Source organism: Ceratotherium simum, chromosome 36 (assembly GCF_057802395.1).
Source record: "Ceratotherium simum simum isolate JZ-2026a chromosome 36, ASM5780239v1, whole genome shotgun sequence".
NCBI classification, from domain to species: Eukaryota; Metazoa; Chordata; class Mammalia; order Perissodactyla; family Rhinocerotidae; genus Ceratotherium; species Ceratotherium simum.
The window spans coordinates 24,793,580-24,811,200 of NC_141935.1; the positions used below are offsets into that span (position 1 = coordinate 24,793,580).

Here is a 17,621-nt window from a genome sequence, read left to right on the forward strand (position 1 = left end):
ATCTTTTTTTCCTCCTTTTCCTTATTTTGGCCTAAAACTGCATTTCTGGAGAGGCTTGACCATCCTAGCTAAAATAGTACCTTCTCCTCTTCTCTACCCCTATACTTAGATCATGTAATGCCTCTCAACTCCATAAAAAGTTCACATTTCACTCACAGAAAAAACCAAACACCTTCAAAGAGTAAGACTCTACTGATCAGGCAACAGCCCCCTCCATCCCTCTCCCTCTCTAACCTCATCTCCTTCCATTCTCCCCGCTTGCTCACTCTGCTCCAGCCATGCCATCTCTGTGTTTTATTTGAACTCACACGGCACACTTTGACGTTAGGGCCTTTGTGCTGGCTGGTCCTCCTGCTTGGAACATGTGTTTCCCATGTAACTATATGGCTAAGCCCGTTACCTTCTTCAAGTCTTTGCTCATGTGTCACCTTCTCAATGAGGCTGACATCTGGACCACCCTACTTAAAACCATAAAACTCCCCATCTTGCACTTCTGACCCATTCTCCTTATTCTGTTTTATTACTGTGTAACACAGTGCATTATTTAGAAAGTTATATAGTTGTTGTTTTATGTGTCTTGTTTGCCCTCCATCCTAGCAAAGACAAGGACTTTTGTCATTTTGTTTAGCCCTGCATACCAAGAGCCTAAAACAACACCTGGTACATAGTCAGTTCTCAATAAATATTCACTGAATGAATGGAATAAATGAAAGAATGGATACAATAGGCATATCAACAGTTGTCAAAATTAATTCTAATTAATCTCAGCAATGCACTGAAAAATGAATTGTTACAAAGAAAATAAATTTTCACATACCTTGATGTCTGTATACATGTAATTCCCTTGTCTACACTGTCCTTCTTCCTCTCTCCTAACACTCTTTCCCCTACTCATATACGCTTTGCCAAACAAATTCCAACTAAATATCCCCAACTAATAAGCCTTCCAAAAAAGTCATCTTTGTTAACTTAAATCTGGGTACGTGCTCCTCCTACATTCTCTCCATGTACCTATGTTTATTTTTCTTACAGTCTTTTCACGTGCATTGCAAAAACTATTTGTTTATCTTTTTCCTAGATCAAAGTGTGAGCTCCTTGAGAGCAGAAACCATTCTTACTTGCTTTTCACTCCCTGGCACATAGCTCACATCACTTAACACATGACAGGTACACAATAAATGTTTTTGTGTGGGAATAAAACAATTTTTTAAAAATCTACTAAACTGAATTAATAGTGAATCACAGAAATTTACCTCTTACTTGTTTCCTTAGTTTTTCAATTTCTTCTTTTAAGTTTTTTATTTCTAAATCTTTGCTTGCTGTTAGTGGACCATCAGCAGTTGAATACTGCAGAGCTTGGACAGTCTGTGTTGACTCTAAAAAAAACAATAAAAGAAAGAATGAGACATATGGCCATACTTTATAAATTTTTTAAACTAATAGCAATATATTTCTTTCTAGAGAAATCCTTATATAATTCTACTGATCACCCAAATACTGATCACCAGATATAATTCTAATTACCCATTGAAAAAAGGCATGTAAACACATTAAAATTAAATCACAAAACTTCATTGCATATGTCTTTAAAATTATAATACATGTAGGAAAGAATCTATCTTCTAATATGTGAGCTTTTTAGTTTTAAACACTTTATCAGTGAGTCAACCATTCAGCCCCCTTTCATCCCAGCAGGGACTATGATCATGTGTTAACCCAACAACATCCTACGTCAGACAATGTATGACAAACTGAGTGTGGTGTATGAAGGGAGGTCTAGAGGTGCTAATATATACTAATGCAGAAGGAGTGGCCTTCCAAACTTTGTGCATGGAAGTTGAGGTCCACCTATGGATGACTTTGGCTCATCAATTTAGTTAAAATAGAGATTATTAATTTATCTTGTGGTTCTAATCAGAAGATGCAAGGTATAAAAGAAACATTAACTCTATTGAGGCTTATTCCTAGGTATCATCAAAATTTATGGAAAAAAAGAAAACTTTAAAACCATGTTATGCCAGAAGTGAAACCACCCTTGTCCTAAAATAGTTATTCCACTATCTTATGGAGGGTTCCCAAATAGTGAGTCTTTCCCTCACCATAATTTTTTGTTAGTACAAATCATTACTGATTGCATTAAATTACTTATATGGTTTATATATTGCTTTATATAACTTATATTATTACTTATATAACATATTATTACTTAAATATACTATTTATATTACTTAAACTCCAAAGGACTGTGACCTTCAGAGGATGGAGATATTCTAATTCATCTTCACCACCTATACAGAAAATAGCATCATGATCTTCGTATGCACGGTGGTCAATAAATATTTGTTAATTTGAATTAAAGGTGTAAGATATACCATATTGTGCATCTAATCATGATCTTCTGCATCCAATAAGTATTTCTTACACATTTCTTTTTCTTTGGATTCAAAACATGCTAAAAATGGTGTTTTTTGTATTTACTATTTTTAAAAGAACAGCGTCTGTTTGTTTATTTAAAAGACATCTAAGTTGGGAGTTGAAAATGGGGAGATATAAAAATACCCAATGGACATTAGCAGGAGCTATTTTTCCCCGTCCGCCCCATGTACTGCAGGGTATGGAGGTGGGGTAGGTATCCTTCCTCCTCTTTGCCATCTCTGTCCTCCCTATAAATCCCAGGTCTGCTAAAATGCCCATTACCTGTTTATTGTAATTACCCACTGTCTTTCCTGTCTTATTCTCTTTTTGAATAACAATTTTACACATTGTTCACTGCCCTTCTTTTCATTACATCTTTTTTCATAATTCTTAGTGACTTTAACATCCAAATAGATAATCCACCAAACACTCTGGCTTCTCAGGCATACAAATCCCCTATGGCAGAGACTGTTAGGTTTTTGTTTTTGTTTTTGTTTTTACCCAGTAGCTATTCCTCTCTTCTTGTTTATGAACCAAATTCAGGTATCAGGTACAATGTGCAGAGGCAAGGTGGGCCCAGCCAAAATTGAGGATGTTTAAATCAATCACAGTAATTCCATTCTACATTGCCAGTATTGGTTAAGAATTAGATGTGTGACCTGGTTAGAACTAATAGTACCTTGAGAAGAAATCCACTAGGGGACTTCTTGGAAAGGTTTTAATCTCCCATTAAGTGAGAGATACATGAAAAGAAATGAATCTTCCCTTTTTTTTGGTCTCTGGATATGTGAAGAAATAAAGTCTGGAACTTTGGCAGTATTGTGGAATCTTGAGGAGAAAGCCAAGAAAATCATAGAGAAGCCAAAACTGATACCAGCACTGAAAACTGTCTGACTTCTTAAGTGATAATAAATCCATAGTATTTAAGAATTCTATTACTTGTAGCCCAAAACGACCTAGCTGGTAGACTTCTCTCCAGCACAACCACTAAATGGATTGGTCATCCCCTAGACCAGTGGTTCTCACCTTATGTGAACTTAGAAATGTGTACGTGTGTATGCGGCAGGGGGTTGGGTGGAATTGACACAGTGCTAGGAGATTACTACAGATATTTAGTGTCTGGGGACCAAGAAAGCTCAATCTCTTACAGAATGTGAAACAGTCTCTCACATCAAAGAATTACCCTGCCCCAAAAGCCTGTAGTTCACCTACTGAGAAATGCTACTGTACACTTTGTCATTATTAATAACTGGAGAGCCTCCAAAATCTTTACAGTTTACTTACTTTACGGACTACTTCAGTAATTCTTCATTCCCACCAAGAGTGCCAATCCAGTGTTCCTAACACTTTTTAGTCTTTTCTTCCTTATTTACCCAGGTTAGATTCATTTGTCCATCACTACAATAACTGCTTTCCATAAAACACCTTCAATTTCTTTATCCTTCTCTCCTCCACTGTACTTAGCCTAGAAGGCCCCATCTTGGCTAAATCTTACTCTCCTCCTACTTTGTGCTTTCACCCTAGTAGCTGGAAGTGGCCAGAGAAAACACGGTCATTTAAAATTTACATCTACTAACCTTAAATAGCTTGGCGATGCCTGAAAATCCTAAAATATTTCCTAGTCCGTTTACTCTTCTCTTCTCTAAACTCACCATTTCATATCTTCTCTTTTTCTTGTTAAAAATCTAATACGTTCTCCACCTTCCTTATTCTCAGCTGATGACTCTGCTTAGCATTTGCTTTATTGTCTGTCTTCTCAAAACAGAATGTAAGCACTGTGAGGGCAGGTATTTTTCCTTTTTCTGTTCATTATTATATACCCAGTCATGTGCAGAACAGTTCCTGTCTCATCAGTGCTCAACAGCATAGCTGATAAATGGATGAATCAGCTTTAACGTTAACCTATGCCATTGTACAAAACAGGTGTTTTCTACAAAAAAGCAACGATCTTATATTTTTGTTGGGTTTGCTTTGTATAAATGATACCAATCACACGTAACAATACTCTCTAGGAATATACTGAAGAATTCAAAACATCAAAAAAACCCTGGGACACAAAAATTTCTCATTCAGAATAGGATGGAGTAGGAAGCAACAGGTCATTGCTCTATTGCTCCTGCTGCAAAAAAATAAAAATACACTATATAATTTGCAAAAATCTTATTTTTACCAACATCATGTATCTGGGAAAGCAAAGAGGACTAAGAAAACTAAATCAGAGAAGGATGAGCCATGCTGAGGTGACAAGACTATGACAGCTGCCTCTTTGGAAACATATCCAATCCTGTGAGCAAGCTTAGGCTCAAGGTCGCCCTGAATTGAGGGATATTATGCTGGGGAAAAAAAAATCACAGCTTCTGGAGGATGGGTGGGGCTGGTGCCACAATTTGGAAACCTTAAGATTCCTAAATATGGGGTGCTGTTTTCCTTATGGTATATTTGTTGATCTAGGGACGGCATGGGAAGTTAAGGAGCTTCTACAAGTCAGACTGAAATCTCCTACAGTATTAGAGTATTTCAGAGACAAAGCCTTGCTTCAGAAAGAGGGACTGTCTCAAACACACGGCCAGTCTCCCCATCAAGACATTTGCTAAATTTGGACATGGCATGGGGTAGAAGGCTGAAGGACAGAATAAATCTCCCACAGTTTACAGAATGAGGGAGAAAGAGCCCCAACCAGAATCCATCTAGTTCTCCCTTCATGACATTTGAAACCAGAGGTAGGTTGAGTTTAATTAAAACTGCAACCCAGCCTTGACCTACCTCAATCCCTGATTGGACAAAGAAAGGAAAATCCTCTCTGGAGTGGAAATAACATAAGCATCATTCTCTATGTTATTTTTATTCATGATATTTGTCATACAATAAAAATTATGAGACATCTGGAAAAGCAGGAATGTGTGATCAATAATCAGAAGAAAAAGCCAGAAAAGGAGACAGACCCACAGATGATTCAGGTGTTGGAATTAGCAGACAAGGACTTTAAAATAACTATTACTAACGTGAAAGAAAATAGAGGAAAAGATAGACACAAAGATGAGAAATTTCAACAGAGAATCAAAAACTATAAGAAAGAATCAGGGCCGGCCCCGTGGCTTAGTGGTTAAGTGCGTGCGCTCCGCTGCCGGTGGCCCGGGTTCAGATCCCGGGTGCGCACCGAGGCACCACTCCTCCAGCCATGCTGAGGCCGCGTCCCACATACAGCAACTAGAAGGATGTGCAGCTATGACAGACAACTATGTACTGGGGCTTTGGGGAAAAATAAATAAATAAAATCTTTAAAAAAAAAAAAAAAAAGAAAGAATCAAATGGATATTCTTGAACTAAAAGAGACAATATCTGACATTAAGACTCATTGGATGTACTTAAAATCAGAATAGATACAGCAGAAAACAGGACTAATGAACTTGAAGGCAAGTCAATAGAAAATATGCAAATTAAGCACAAAGAAAACTAAGAATGTAAGGACAGGACAGAGCATAAAAGAAATATGGGACATAGTCCAAAATATACACAATTGGAGTCCCAGAAGAAGCGGAGCGAGTAAATGGGGCAAAAGAAATATCTATAGAAGTTATAGCTTAGAATTTTCCAAAACTGATGAAAGACATCAATCAAGATTCCAGAAGTTCAGTGAATCCCAAAAAGGATTTTATATTAATAAAAAAAAACTACACCTAGGCAGATCATAGTCAAACTGCTTGAAACTGAAGTTAAGAAGAAAATCTTAAAAACAGCCACAGGGAAAAAAAGGATTCATTCAAGAGACCAAGATTAACAGCTGGCTTCTCAAATATAATGGAAATCAGAAAACAATGGAATAACATCTGTAGAGAATTGAAAGAGAAAACTGCTAAGCTAGAATTCTAACCTAGCAAAATATACCTCAAAAATGAAGGCCAAATAAAGACAACTTAGGCAAACAAAATCTGAGAGATTTTGTCACAACACACACATATCACAAGAAATACTAAAGGAAGTTTTTCAGACTAAAGAAAAATTATTCCAAATGGAAACATGTATCATTAGGAAGAAATAAATGGCACCAAAAGGGTAAATGTGGGTGGGTAAAAAAAATATATTTAAAAAATTAAGGAGTAATAACTATTTAAAGAAACAGTAAAATAAATGTATTGAAAGGTTTACAACATAAGATGGAGGTAAAATATATAACTACAATTACACACAGGGCTGCTGTAAGGTTCTTATACTGTTTATAAAGTGGTAAAATACAAATTATTTTTAAAAAACGATATATAAAGACCTAATAGAAAAAATGGGCAAGAACCTCGAACAGGGACTTCACAGACTGAATATCCAAATGAAGAGTAAATATATGAAAAGATACCGAATATCATACTTATTAGGGAAATGCAAATTAAAATCATAGAGAGATACCACTATACAGACACCAAAATGGCTAAAAGTAAAAAAGCTAACAATATCAAATTCTGATGGGAATATAAAGCAATTGGAACTACTGATACAATCGCTTTGGAAAACTCTTTGACAATACATTTTAAAGCTGAAAATATGCTATCCTACGACCCAGAAATCCTACTCCTAGGTAGATATCCAAGAGAAAATAAATATATATGACCATCAAAAGAAATATATAAGAATATTCACAAAAGCTATGCTTATAATAGTCAATATCTGGAAAAAACCCAAATGTTTACCAACAACAGACTGGATGTTACGGTCTGAATGTTGGCACATCCTCCAAATTCATATGTTGAAATCCTAACCCCCAAAGATGATGTAATTAGGGGGTGGGGTCTTAGGGAGGTGCTTAAGTTACGAGGGTAGAGTGCTCGTGAATGGGATTAATGCCTTATGAAAGAGAGCCAACAGAGACCCCTAGCCCCTTCCACCAGGTGAGGACACAGCAAGAAGGTGCTGGCTATGAACCCTCACTTGACCAAGCTGGCACTTTGATCTTGGACTTCCAGGCTCTAGAACTGTGAAAAATAAATTTCTGTTGTTTATAAGCCACCCAATCTGTTGTATTTTGTCATACAAGCCAGAACGGATGAAGACACTGGATAATAAATTTTTAGTATTTGTGTACAATTCAATTACCAAACAGCAGTAAAAAAAGAACTATTTATATATACACAACATGGGTGAAGCTGACAAACAACACGTTGAGTGAAAGAAGCCAGATACAAATGAGAACATACTGTATGATACCACTTATATGAAGTTCAACAGGGAAAATTAATTAATGGTGAAAAAAATTAGGATAGTGTTTACTTCAGGGTGGTGGGTTACAAACTGGAAAGGGGCATGAGTGAACTTTTATGCTATACTAGAAATGTTCTACATATTGGTTGGAGTAGAGATTACATGTACACAGATATAAACATTTACAAGGCTTACACTTAAAAGTAGAGTTTTTGCATACTTTACTGTATGTATATCACCACTTAAAAATCAAAACAGAGTGACATCAGCATCATGGTGGCATAAGTCATTCCTTTTTTCTCTCCTTTTCGATGTATAACTAATTGGAAATCCATAACTGAACAAAAGTGCCTCTGCACAGCACCAGTACACCCAAAAGATCCCTCCATCTGTGCATCCAAAAGAGGGTGGACTGGACCTCGGAGGAGGCTACAGAGCCAAGTGAGTTGCAGCAGCAGTGGCAGCAGCAATCTCTCTAGCAAATGAGGTGGAAAGTGAAAGTGGTGAATGAAAGTCAGCCTGGCTTCAAGGGCTGCAGCTGGAGGGACCCCTTTGCTCTTCAGCAACACCTAGATTGCTGAGGAGACACCTCCGTGACTGGGGGGGAGGGAAAGGAAAGGGAAGAAGGCAGACAAAGAGAACTGAAGGAATGCACTTCCTGCTGTCTGCCCATGGACTTCCAGGATTCCCCAACTCGAGGATCCCCCTACCAGGTGGTAGGCATATTCAAAGCCCCAGGTGCCAAGCACACACCTCCCCCCACTAGCTTTTTCATGTGCACTCCAAACTTTAGTGATGAGTCAGCTCCAGTAAGAGAAACCAAAAACTTGTGCTATAGTACCACCTTCTGGAAAACAAATGAAAGGCTTCTGATCACCAACCTATTGAACTGTTAGAATCAAAATAAACAAAGCCTTATCTAAATAAGAAAGGTGTTTGCTACTTCAAATGTGATGGCAGAGGCACATTTTATGAAACACTAAGAAAAATCATGGTAATACAGTATCACAAAAAGAAAAAAACAATTCTTCAGCAACCAAACTCAAACACATGGAATATTGCAATCTAACTGATAAAGAATTCAAACTGGCTGTTATGAAGAAATTCAACAAGTTACAAGAAAACTCAGAAAGGCAATTCAATGGACTCATGAATAAAATTAATAAACAGAAGGAGTACATTACTAAAGAGATTAAAATTATAAAAAAAAGAACCAAATAAAAATTATGGAGCTGAAGAACTCAATAAATGAGACAAAAAGTACATTAGAAAATATTGGAAATAGAGCAGATCTGATGGAAGAGAGAATAAGTGATCTGGAGGATAGGAATTTAGAAATGATTCAGGTGGAAAGGAGAGAGAACTAAGATTTCTAAAAAGTGAAGAAATTCTACGAGAGTTGTCAGACTCCGTTAGAAAAGCCAACATAAGAATAATGGCTATACTAGAAGCAGAAGAGAGGGAGAAGGGGGCAGAGAGTTTACTTAAAGAAATAATAGCTGAGAACTTCCCAAACCTGGAGAAGAAGTCGGACATACAAGTCCATGAAGCTAATAGAACACCTTACTATCTCAATGCAAAAAGACTTTCTCCAACACATATTATAATGAAACTCTCAAAAGTCAATGATAAAGTAAGACTTTTAAAGGCCACCAGGGAAAAAAGAAAGTAACCTACAGAGGAACCCCCATTAGGCTAACAGCAGATTTCTCAGCAAAAACTCTACAGGCCAGGAGAATGAAATGACATATTCAAAGTACTGAAAGATAAAAACCGCCAGCCAAGAATACTCTATCTGTGTAAGTTATCCTTCAGATATGAAGAAGAAATAAAGGCTTTCCAAGACAAACAAAAGCTGAGGGAGTTCTCCACCACCAGACTTGCCTTACAAGAAATGCTGAAAGGAGCTCTTCAAACTGAAATGAAAAGAAGAAAGTACACAAAACTGTGATTAAGGTAATAAAATAGGCAGTCAGAATTAGAAAACTGCAACTTTATTTTAGAACAGTGTGTTAAACACTTAATTATAGCGTAAATGTTAAGGGAAAAGAGCATTAAAATAACTATAGCTTCTACAATTTGGTAACGAATTCACAGCATAAAAAGAGATAATTTGTGACATCAGAAATATAAAAGGCAAGGAGTAAAAGGATGGAACCTTTCTAGGCAAATGAAGGTAAGTTGCTATCATCAGAAAAAGGACTATTTTATCTATGAGATGTTTTATGAAAACTTCATGGTAACCACAAAGCAAAAATCTAGAGCATAGATACAAAGCATAAAAAAGGGGGAGAACGAGCAAATCACCATAGAAAACCACCAACTTACAAAGGTAAACAAAAACAGAAGGCAAAAGAAACAATGGAGATACAAAATGACCAGAACACAAAGATACAATGGCAGTAGTAAATTCTTTCATATTAATAATCACCCTAAACGTAAAAGAATTGAGCTCAACAATCAAAAGGCACAGTGGCTGGATAGATAAGAAAATAAGACCAACTATATGCTGCTTACAGGAGACTCATTTCAGCTCTAAAGACACATGTAGGCTCAAAGTGAAGGGATGGAAGATGATATTCCAAGCAAGCAGAAACCAAAACAAAGTGGGTGAGCCATACTTATATCAGACAAAATACTTTAAGCCAAAAATGGTAACAACAGACAAAGGTCATTATGTAATGATAAAGGGGTCAATACAATAAGAAGATATAGCAATTGTAAATATATATGCTCCCAACACCTGAGCACTGAAATATACTAAGCAAAATACTAAAAGATCTTAAGGGAGAAATAGACAACCATACAATGATAGTAGGGGACTTCAATACCCCATTATCAGCAATAGATAAATCATCCAGACAGAAAATCAACAAAGAAACATTGGAATTGAACCATACTTTAGAATAAATGGACTTAATAGACATATACAGAACATTCCATCCAACAGCAGCAGAATATACATTCTTCTCAAGTGCATATGCAACATTCTCCAGCATAGATCACATGATAGGACACAAAACAAATCTTAGCAAACTGAAAAAGATTAAAATCATACCAACTATCTTTTCTGACCATAATGGTGTGTAACTACAAATCAACAAGAGGAAAGTGAGATTACAAATATGTGGAAACTAAACAACACACTTTTGAACAACCAATGAGTCAAAGAAGAAATCAAGAGAAATAAAAAACTATCTCAGAACAAATGAAAATGGAAATACAATATATTAAATTTGTGGAGTGCAGCAAAAGCATTTCTGAGAGGAAAGTTTATAGCAATAAATGCATATATTAAGAAATTAGAAAGATCTCAAATAAACAACCTAACTTTACACCTCAAGGAACTACCAAAAAAAGAACAAATTAAGCCCAAAGTTAACAGAAGGCAGGAAATAAAGATCAGAGCAGAAATAAATGAAATAGAGACCAGAAAAACAACAGAAAGGATGAATGAAACTAAGAGCTGGTTCTTTGAAAAGATAAAGAAAATTGACAAACATTTACCTAGACTAAGAAATAAAGAGAGAAGATTCAAATAAATAAAATTAGAAATGAAAGAGGAGAGATTACAACTAATACTACACAACTACATAGGACCATAAGAGACTACTATGAACAATTATACGCCAAGAAATTACATAACCTAGAAGAAATGGACACATTTCTAGAAACACACAATCTACCAAGACTGAATCAGGAAGAAATAGAAAATCTGAACAGACCAATAACGAGTAAAAAGATTGACTCAGTAATCAAAAACCTCCCAACACAGAAAATCCCAGGACCAGAGAGCTTCACTGGTGAATTCTGCCAAACATTTAAAGAAGAATTAACATCAATCCTCCTCAAACTCTTCCAAAATATTTAGGAGGAGGGAACACTTCCAAACTTATTCTATGAGGCCAGCATTATCTTCATACTAAAACCAGATAAGGAGATCATAAGAAAAGAAAACTATAGACCAATATCTCTGATGAATATAAATGCAAAAAATTCCTCAACAAAATATTAGCAAACCGAATTGAAGAACAAATTAAAAGGATTATACACCATGACCAAGTGGGATTTATCTCTAGGATGCAAGGATGGTTCAACATACACAAATCAATAAATGTAATACATCACATCAATAAAATGAAAGATAAAAATCACATGACCGTCTCAATAGACACAGAAAAAGCATTTAACAAAATACAACATCCTTTCATGATAAAAATCCTTAACAGATTAGGTATAGAAGGAACATACCTCAACATAATAAAGGCCATATATGACAAACCCACAGCTAACACTATCCTTAAGGGAGAAAAACTGAAAGCTTTTCCTCAATGATCAGAAAGAAGACAAGGATGTCCACTCTCATTACTCTTATTCAACATAGTACTGGAAGTTCTAGCTAAAGCAATTAGGCAAGACAAAGAAATAAAAGGCATCCAAATCAGAAAGAAAGAAGCAAAACTGTCACTATTTGCTGATGATATGATTTTATATATTGAAAATCCCAAAGAGTCAACCAAAAAACTGTTGGAATTAATCAACAATTTCAGTAAAGTTGAAGGATACAAAGTCAACATACAGAAATCAGTTGCATTCTTTTACGCTAATGATGAAACATCTGAAAAAGAAATAAATGAAACTATCCCACTCACAACAGTATCAAAAACAATAAAATAATCAGGAACAAATTTAACCAAAGAAGTGAAAGATCTGTACAATGAAAACCATAAGACTTTGCTGAAAGAAATCAAAGAAGACACAAACAAATGGAAAGACATCTTGTATTCATGGATCAGAAGAATTACTATTGTTAAAATGTCCATACTCCCCAAAGTTATCTACAGATTCAACACAATATCTATCAAAATACCAAAGGCATTCTTCACAGAAATAGAAGACACAATCCTAAAATAGGTGTTGAACCACAAAAGACCCTGAGCCAAAGCAATCCTGAGAAAAAAGAACAAAGCCAGAGGTATCATGCTTCCTGATGTCAAACTATACTACAAACTGTAGGAATAAAAACAGCATGGTACTGGCATAGAAATAGACACATAGACCAATGGAACAGAACAGAGAGCCCAGAATTAAATCCCAGGGTATATGGTTAACTAATATTCAACAAGGGAGCCAAGAACACCCAATGGGGAAAGGACAGTCTCCTCAACAAATTGTGCTGGGAAAATTAGAGAAACACACAACAATGAAATTGGACCCCTATCTCACAAAAATTAACTCAAAATGGATCAAAGACTTAAACATAAGACCTGATACCATAAAACTCCTAGAAGAAAACATAGAGAAGAAGCTCCTTGACATTGGTTTTGGAAATGATTTTTTGGATATAACACCAAAAGCACAAACAACAAAAAAGCAAAAATCAACAAAGAGGACTACATCAAACTCAAAAGCTTCTGTACATCAAAAGAAACAATTAACAAAATGAAAAGACCACCAACAGAATGGGATAAAATTTTTGCAAACCATATATTGGATAAGGGACTAATATTCAAAATGTATAAAGAACTCATACAACTTAATAAAAAAAATTTGATTAAAAAAATGGGCAGAAGAACTAAATAGATATTTTTCCAAAGAGGACATCACAATGGCCAACAGGCACATGAAAAGACAGTCAACCACACTAATCATCAGGAAATGCAAATCAAAAGGTGAGGTGAGATATCACCTCACACCTGTCAGAACGTCTATCATCAGGAAGACAAGAGACAACAGGTACTGGTGAGGATGTGGTGAAAAGGGAGTCCTTACACACTGCTGGTGGGAATGTAAACTGGTCCAACCACTATGGAAAACAATATGGAGGTTCCTCAAAAAATTTAAACAGCTCTACCATATGATCCAGCAATTCCCCTTCTGGATATATACCCAAAGGAAATGAAAACAGGATTTCAAAGAGATATCTGCACTCCCGTGTTTACTGTAGCATTATTCTCAATAGCCAACATATGGAAACAACCTAAATGCAAATCAGTGGGTGAATGGATAAAAAAGATGTGGTGTACACACACACACACACAGTGAAATATAATTCAGCCATGAGAAAGGAAGAAATCCTCCTATTTGCAACATGGATGGACCTTGAACACATTTTGCTGAGTGAGATATGTCAGAATATAAGTGTTATACTAGGATGAGAAGGGTTCCTTTTTTCCTAGTAGTTCCATTTTCCTCTCCCCAGAGGTATTTATTCCCACACATTTATGTTCATACATACGTGGGAAACAGATGCTATTTTGTTGTTTACTGTTAATTTCATGAGTTTACATAAATGGTATTACACCGTACTCTGCATCAATTTCTATAACTTGATATTTCCCACTTAACAAAAAGAAAATTTCCTTTTGCGATAAAACAATCACTTATAATAAACAGTTCCTAACACTGTGAGTCCAATCCAAAAAGGAAAATATCTTCTTTAAAGATTTTATTTATTTATTTTCCCCCCAAAGCCCCAGTAGATAGTTGTATGTCATAGCTGCACATCCTTCCAGTCGCTGCATGTGGGACGCGGCCCCAGCATGGCCGGAGAAGCGGTGGGCGCCGGGGATCCGAACCCGGGCCGCCAGCAGCGGAGCGCGTGCACTCAACCGCTAAGCCACGGGGCCGGCCCGAAAATATCTTCTTTAAAACACACTTACCTTGAAGTTTTCTACTAAGTTCAAGCTTCTCCTGTTCGAGGCGCTTAATTCTTCTTTCATAAGCTTCGGTTGCTAAATTGTTGTCTAGAGTCCTCTGAACGTGAACGTCAACATCCAGTGAAGCGGGGCCAGCGGTCACTCTCAAACAGCTCCGATCAGAAAGAACACTGAAGAAAAGAAAAAAAAAGAGTGGATTTACACTGAAACAAAAAGTTTGAAGAAAAAAGATAACCTTTCGAAATTGTTCATTTAAAACACGGATTTGAGTATCTAGTTACAGTCAGCCACCTAGAATGACTGTAATACACATTTTTTTGCAAATGTGTATTGCAAAAACACCAGAAATGACTTTTTAGAAGCACTTTTAAAAATGAAAACTTAATCACCCAAATTATCTTTAATTTATTTTAAATAACCACAAATTATAAAATGAAGTTTGCTGAAGGGTTATTGGTAGTTTAAAACAATGTGACCAGGTAAGTGAAACAGTAGTCAAGAGCACCAACCACGGTCTCTTTACCAGAATTTGGAATTCAAAAGAGAAATGCTTTCTTTAATTCAACACAATTTAATTAAAAATATTTGAAGGGCTGGACCTTCGGCAGTGAGCAGAAGTGACAAAACTTGCCCATGTAGAGCTTATATTCCAGTGACAGAGACAAAAATAAACAAGATAAGTAAAACATTCAGTACATTAGACAGTGTTCAATCCTAAGGAGAAAACATGAAGCAGGAAAGGGGGAAATGAATTATTGAGGGGGAGGAAATAAAAATTTAGACAAAGTGGTCAGGAAAGTCATCACTCAGAAAGTAACTCTGAATGAAGTCCAGAGAGTAAGGGGCCCAGCCAAGGGAATATCAGGGGGAAGAACATTCCAGGCAGATGGAACAGAAGTGCAAAGGCCCTCAGAGAGGAGTATGTCTGGCACGTTCATGGGCCAGAAAGGAGACCTCTGTGCCTGGAGTGGAGTGAGCAAGGGAAAGAGCAGTAGGAAACAGAATCAGAAAGACAAATATATCTATCACTTGATATAGTTGTAAGAACTATAAGACAAATATATACATAACTTGATAAAGTTATAAGAACTTTGGTTTGGAGTTAAGATACGAAGCCACTGGAGCTCGGGTGGTGGGGATTGGTCCTGAAGAGGGGAGTGACATGTTCTGACTTATCTTTTAGCAGGATCATTCAAACAGGTTCAGAGAAATAGAAGAAATGACATGAACATCTGAAGTAGGTGGTTAAGAGAGATTTTAAGCAGAAGAGGGGAGAGAGGTCTCAGCTGGAGATGCACATTTAGGAGTCATCAGCAAAATCTGGGAGAGCACCGGAGAGCATAAATGGAAAACACGCAAGGACTATGCCATGGGACTCGGTGAGATTAGGAGGTATCTGATGTGGAGACTGAGAACGAGTGGCCAGAGAGGTAAGAAGAAATGAGGCAAGTGCCCTGGAAGCTAAGAGAAGAAAGTGTTTTAACGAGACGGAGCTGTGACAACTAAGATGAGACTAGGCAAATAAGCAAGACTAGGCCTGAAAGATGATCACTAAATTTAGCAACATGGAGCTCAGCGGTGACATCAACAAAAGCAGTTTGCACAAAGCGATGGGAGCACAAACCTGCCTGGAGTGGTGTCAAGGGAGAACAGTATGAGAAAAATGGACAAAATATAGACAACAGTTTGAGGTAATTTTGCTATAACGTGGAGCAGAGAAATGGTTGGTAGCAGGTAAAGAAAGTTGGATTAAGAGAGATTTTACCCTTCACCTTATGATGGGAGGAAAAACTGCATGTTTGTGAGCTGATGGGAATGATCTGATTATGCAAATGACACAAAAAGGGAAAAACTTACGATGTAATAGAGAGCAACGCACTAGAGTAGGCAAGAGCGGACAGAAGGGGTGGGCCTTAGCTTGGAGCTCACACAGTTCATCCATAAACAGAAGAGTATATGGTCCAGAGGTAGGTGGGTGGTAGCTGTGGTGATGGGAGCTTGAGGAAGTTGTCTGCTATTTCCTTAACCTCTCAGTGAAAGAGGAAGCGAGATCATCAGGTGAGAGTGAGGATGACAGAGGTTTCAGAGGAAAGTATAAGGTATGAAGTAGTTATCTAGGAGAGTAAAAGAACGAACACACTAGGGTAATACAGTATACTTGCCAGGCAGCAATAAGGGGCACTTGAGGTTCGTAATCCTCAACTTAAAGTGAGACCAGTAAGAATGGTCAGATATTTTCCTCTAGACACTTTGACTGGCACAAGTACAGACAGAATATGGAATTGTAATAATGAATGTTGACTTAGAATGAGAGACAGTCAAAGAACTGAGGGGGCACACAAGGAGTGATTATAATCATTCTCAATGGAATTTAAACTGGGTAAGGAGGAAAGAGAAAATACAAGTGGAATGAAGGTCAGTGAAAAGATGCTTAAGATTAATGAGTTGAAAGTTCCGATGCTTTGACACCTAGAGAATACTTATTCAACAGCATGGGACTCTTCTAATACTTGCCCCAATGCTAACAGATTCTGAGCTCTCTATTTGTCCTATTCTTTCTCCTCCAAAATGAGTTAAGATTCTTATATGTTCTATTCATTTTGTAATGTCTAACTTTTTCCAGCAGTAGATTCATCCTGTTTTTTTTTTTAATTTTTGATTTACAAGGCTCTCTTATACACTACATATTCTAAAACCTCAATTCTTTTTAATTTGCTTTAAATTGTCCAAATTATGTTAACTTTTCAAACTTACCAGCTACTAGTATATGTAAAACCAACAAATGGCAGATGGTGGCCAGAAAATGCAGTATGTGTTGGTGGGGGCATCGTTTCCTAAAGGAGGAAAAAACACATGGTAAGAAATAAATAACTATGACTTGTAGGTTGGGCTATAAATATTAACTGTCAAAAGGAAATACGCGACCGTTCAATTCAGAAACACTGATAAGTTTGGTACAGACGTTTAGTGATAAAAAATTTAGGCCATAAACAGTGCTCTTGTAAAATTCTAATAAAATGAAAATAAAGATTGCAAGTCTGACTGATATTGAAAGTAGGGTCATTATTCATGTATTCCACATTTGCGAATTTGCCTAGTCACTAAAATTTCTTTGCACCCCAAATCAGTCCTCACAGTAGTACTTTTGCGATTATTTGCAGACACGTGCAGAGCAAAGAAACATTTGAGTTGTTCACGCACATGTCCCCAGCTGGCGCTGAACAAGGAGACACTCTGCCTTCTTGTTTCTGCTCTCACATTGTAAACGAGGGGTCTTTTCAAGGTCTACGTGTGCCATGTTTTTTGCATTTTCGTGCTTTTTACGGGTGATTTCACTGTTTAAATGGCTTCCAAACATAA

The 17,621-nt window shown here is 36.8% G+C and overlaps 1 protein-coding gene across 8 annotated transcripts in view; it reads right to left on the minus strand.

Moving 5' to 3' along the window:
* CDC42BPA (CDC42 binding protein kinase alpha) overlaps positions 1-17,621 on the minus strand; it is a 311,999-nt gene that overhangs the window by 142,213 nt on the left and 152,165 nt on the right. For all 8 annotated transcript variants that reach the window (XM_087424444.1, XM_087424440.1, XM_087424442.1 and 5 more), the window contains exons 9-11: positions 17,016-17,095; positions 14,265-14,431; positions 1,254-1,376 (exon numbers count right to left, since the gene is read on the minus strand). In XM_087424444.1, the coding sequence (XP_087280570.1) occupies positions 1,254-1,376; positions 14,265-14,431; positions 17,016-17,095 (370 nt within the window). The remainder of the gene's footprint in view (positions 1-1,253; positions 1,377-14,264; positions 14,432-17,015; positions 17,096-17,621) is intronic.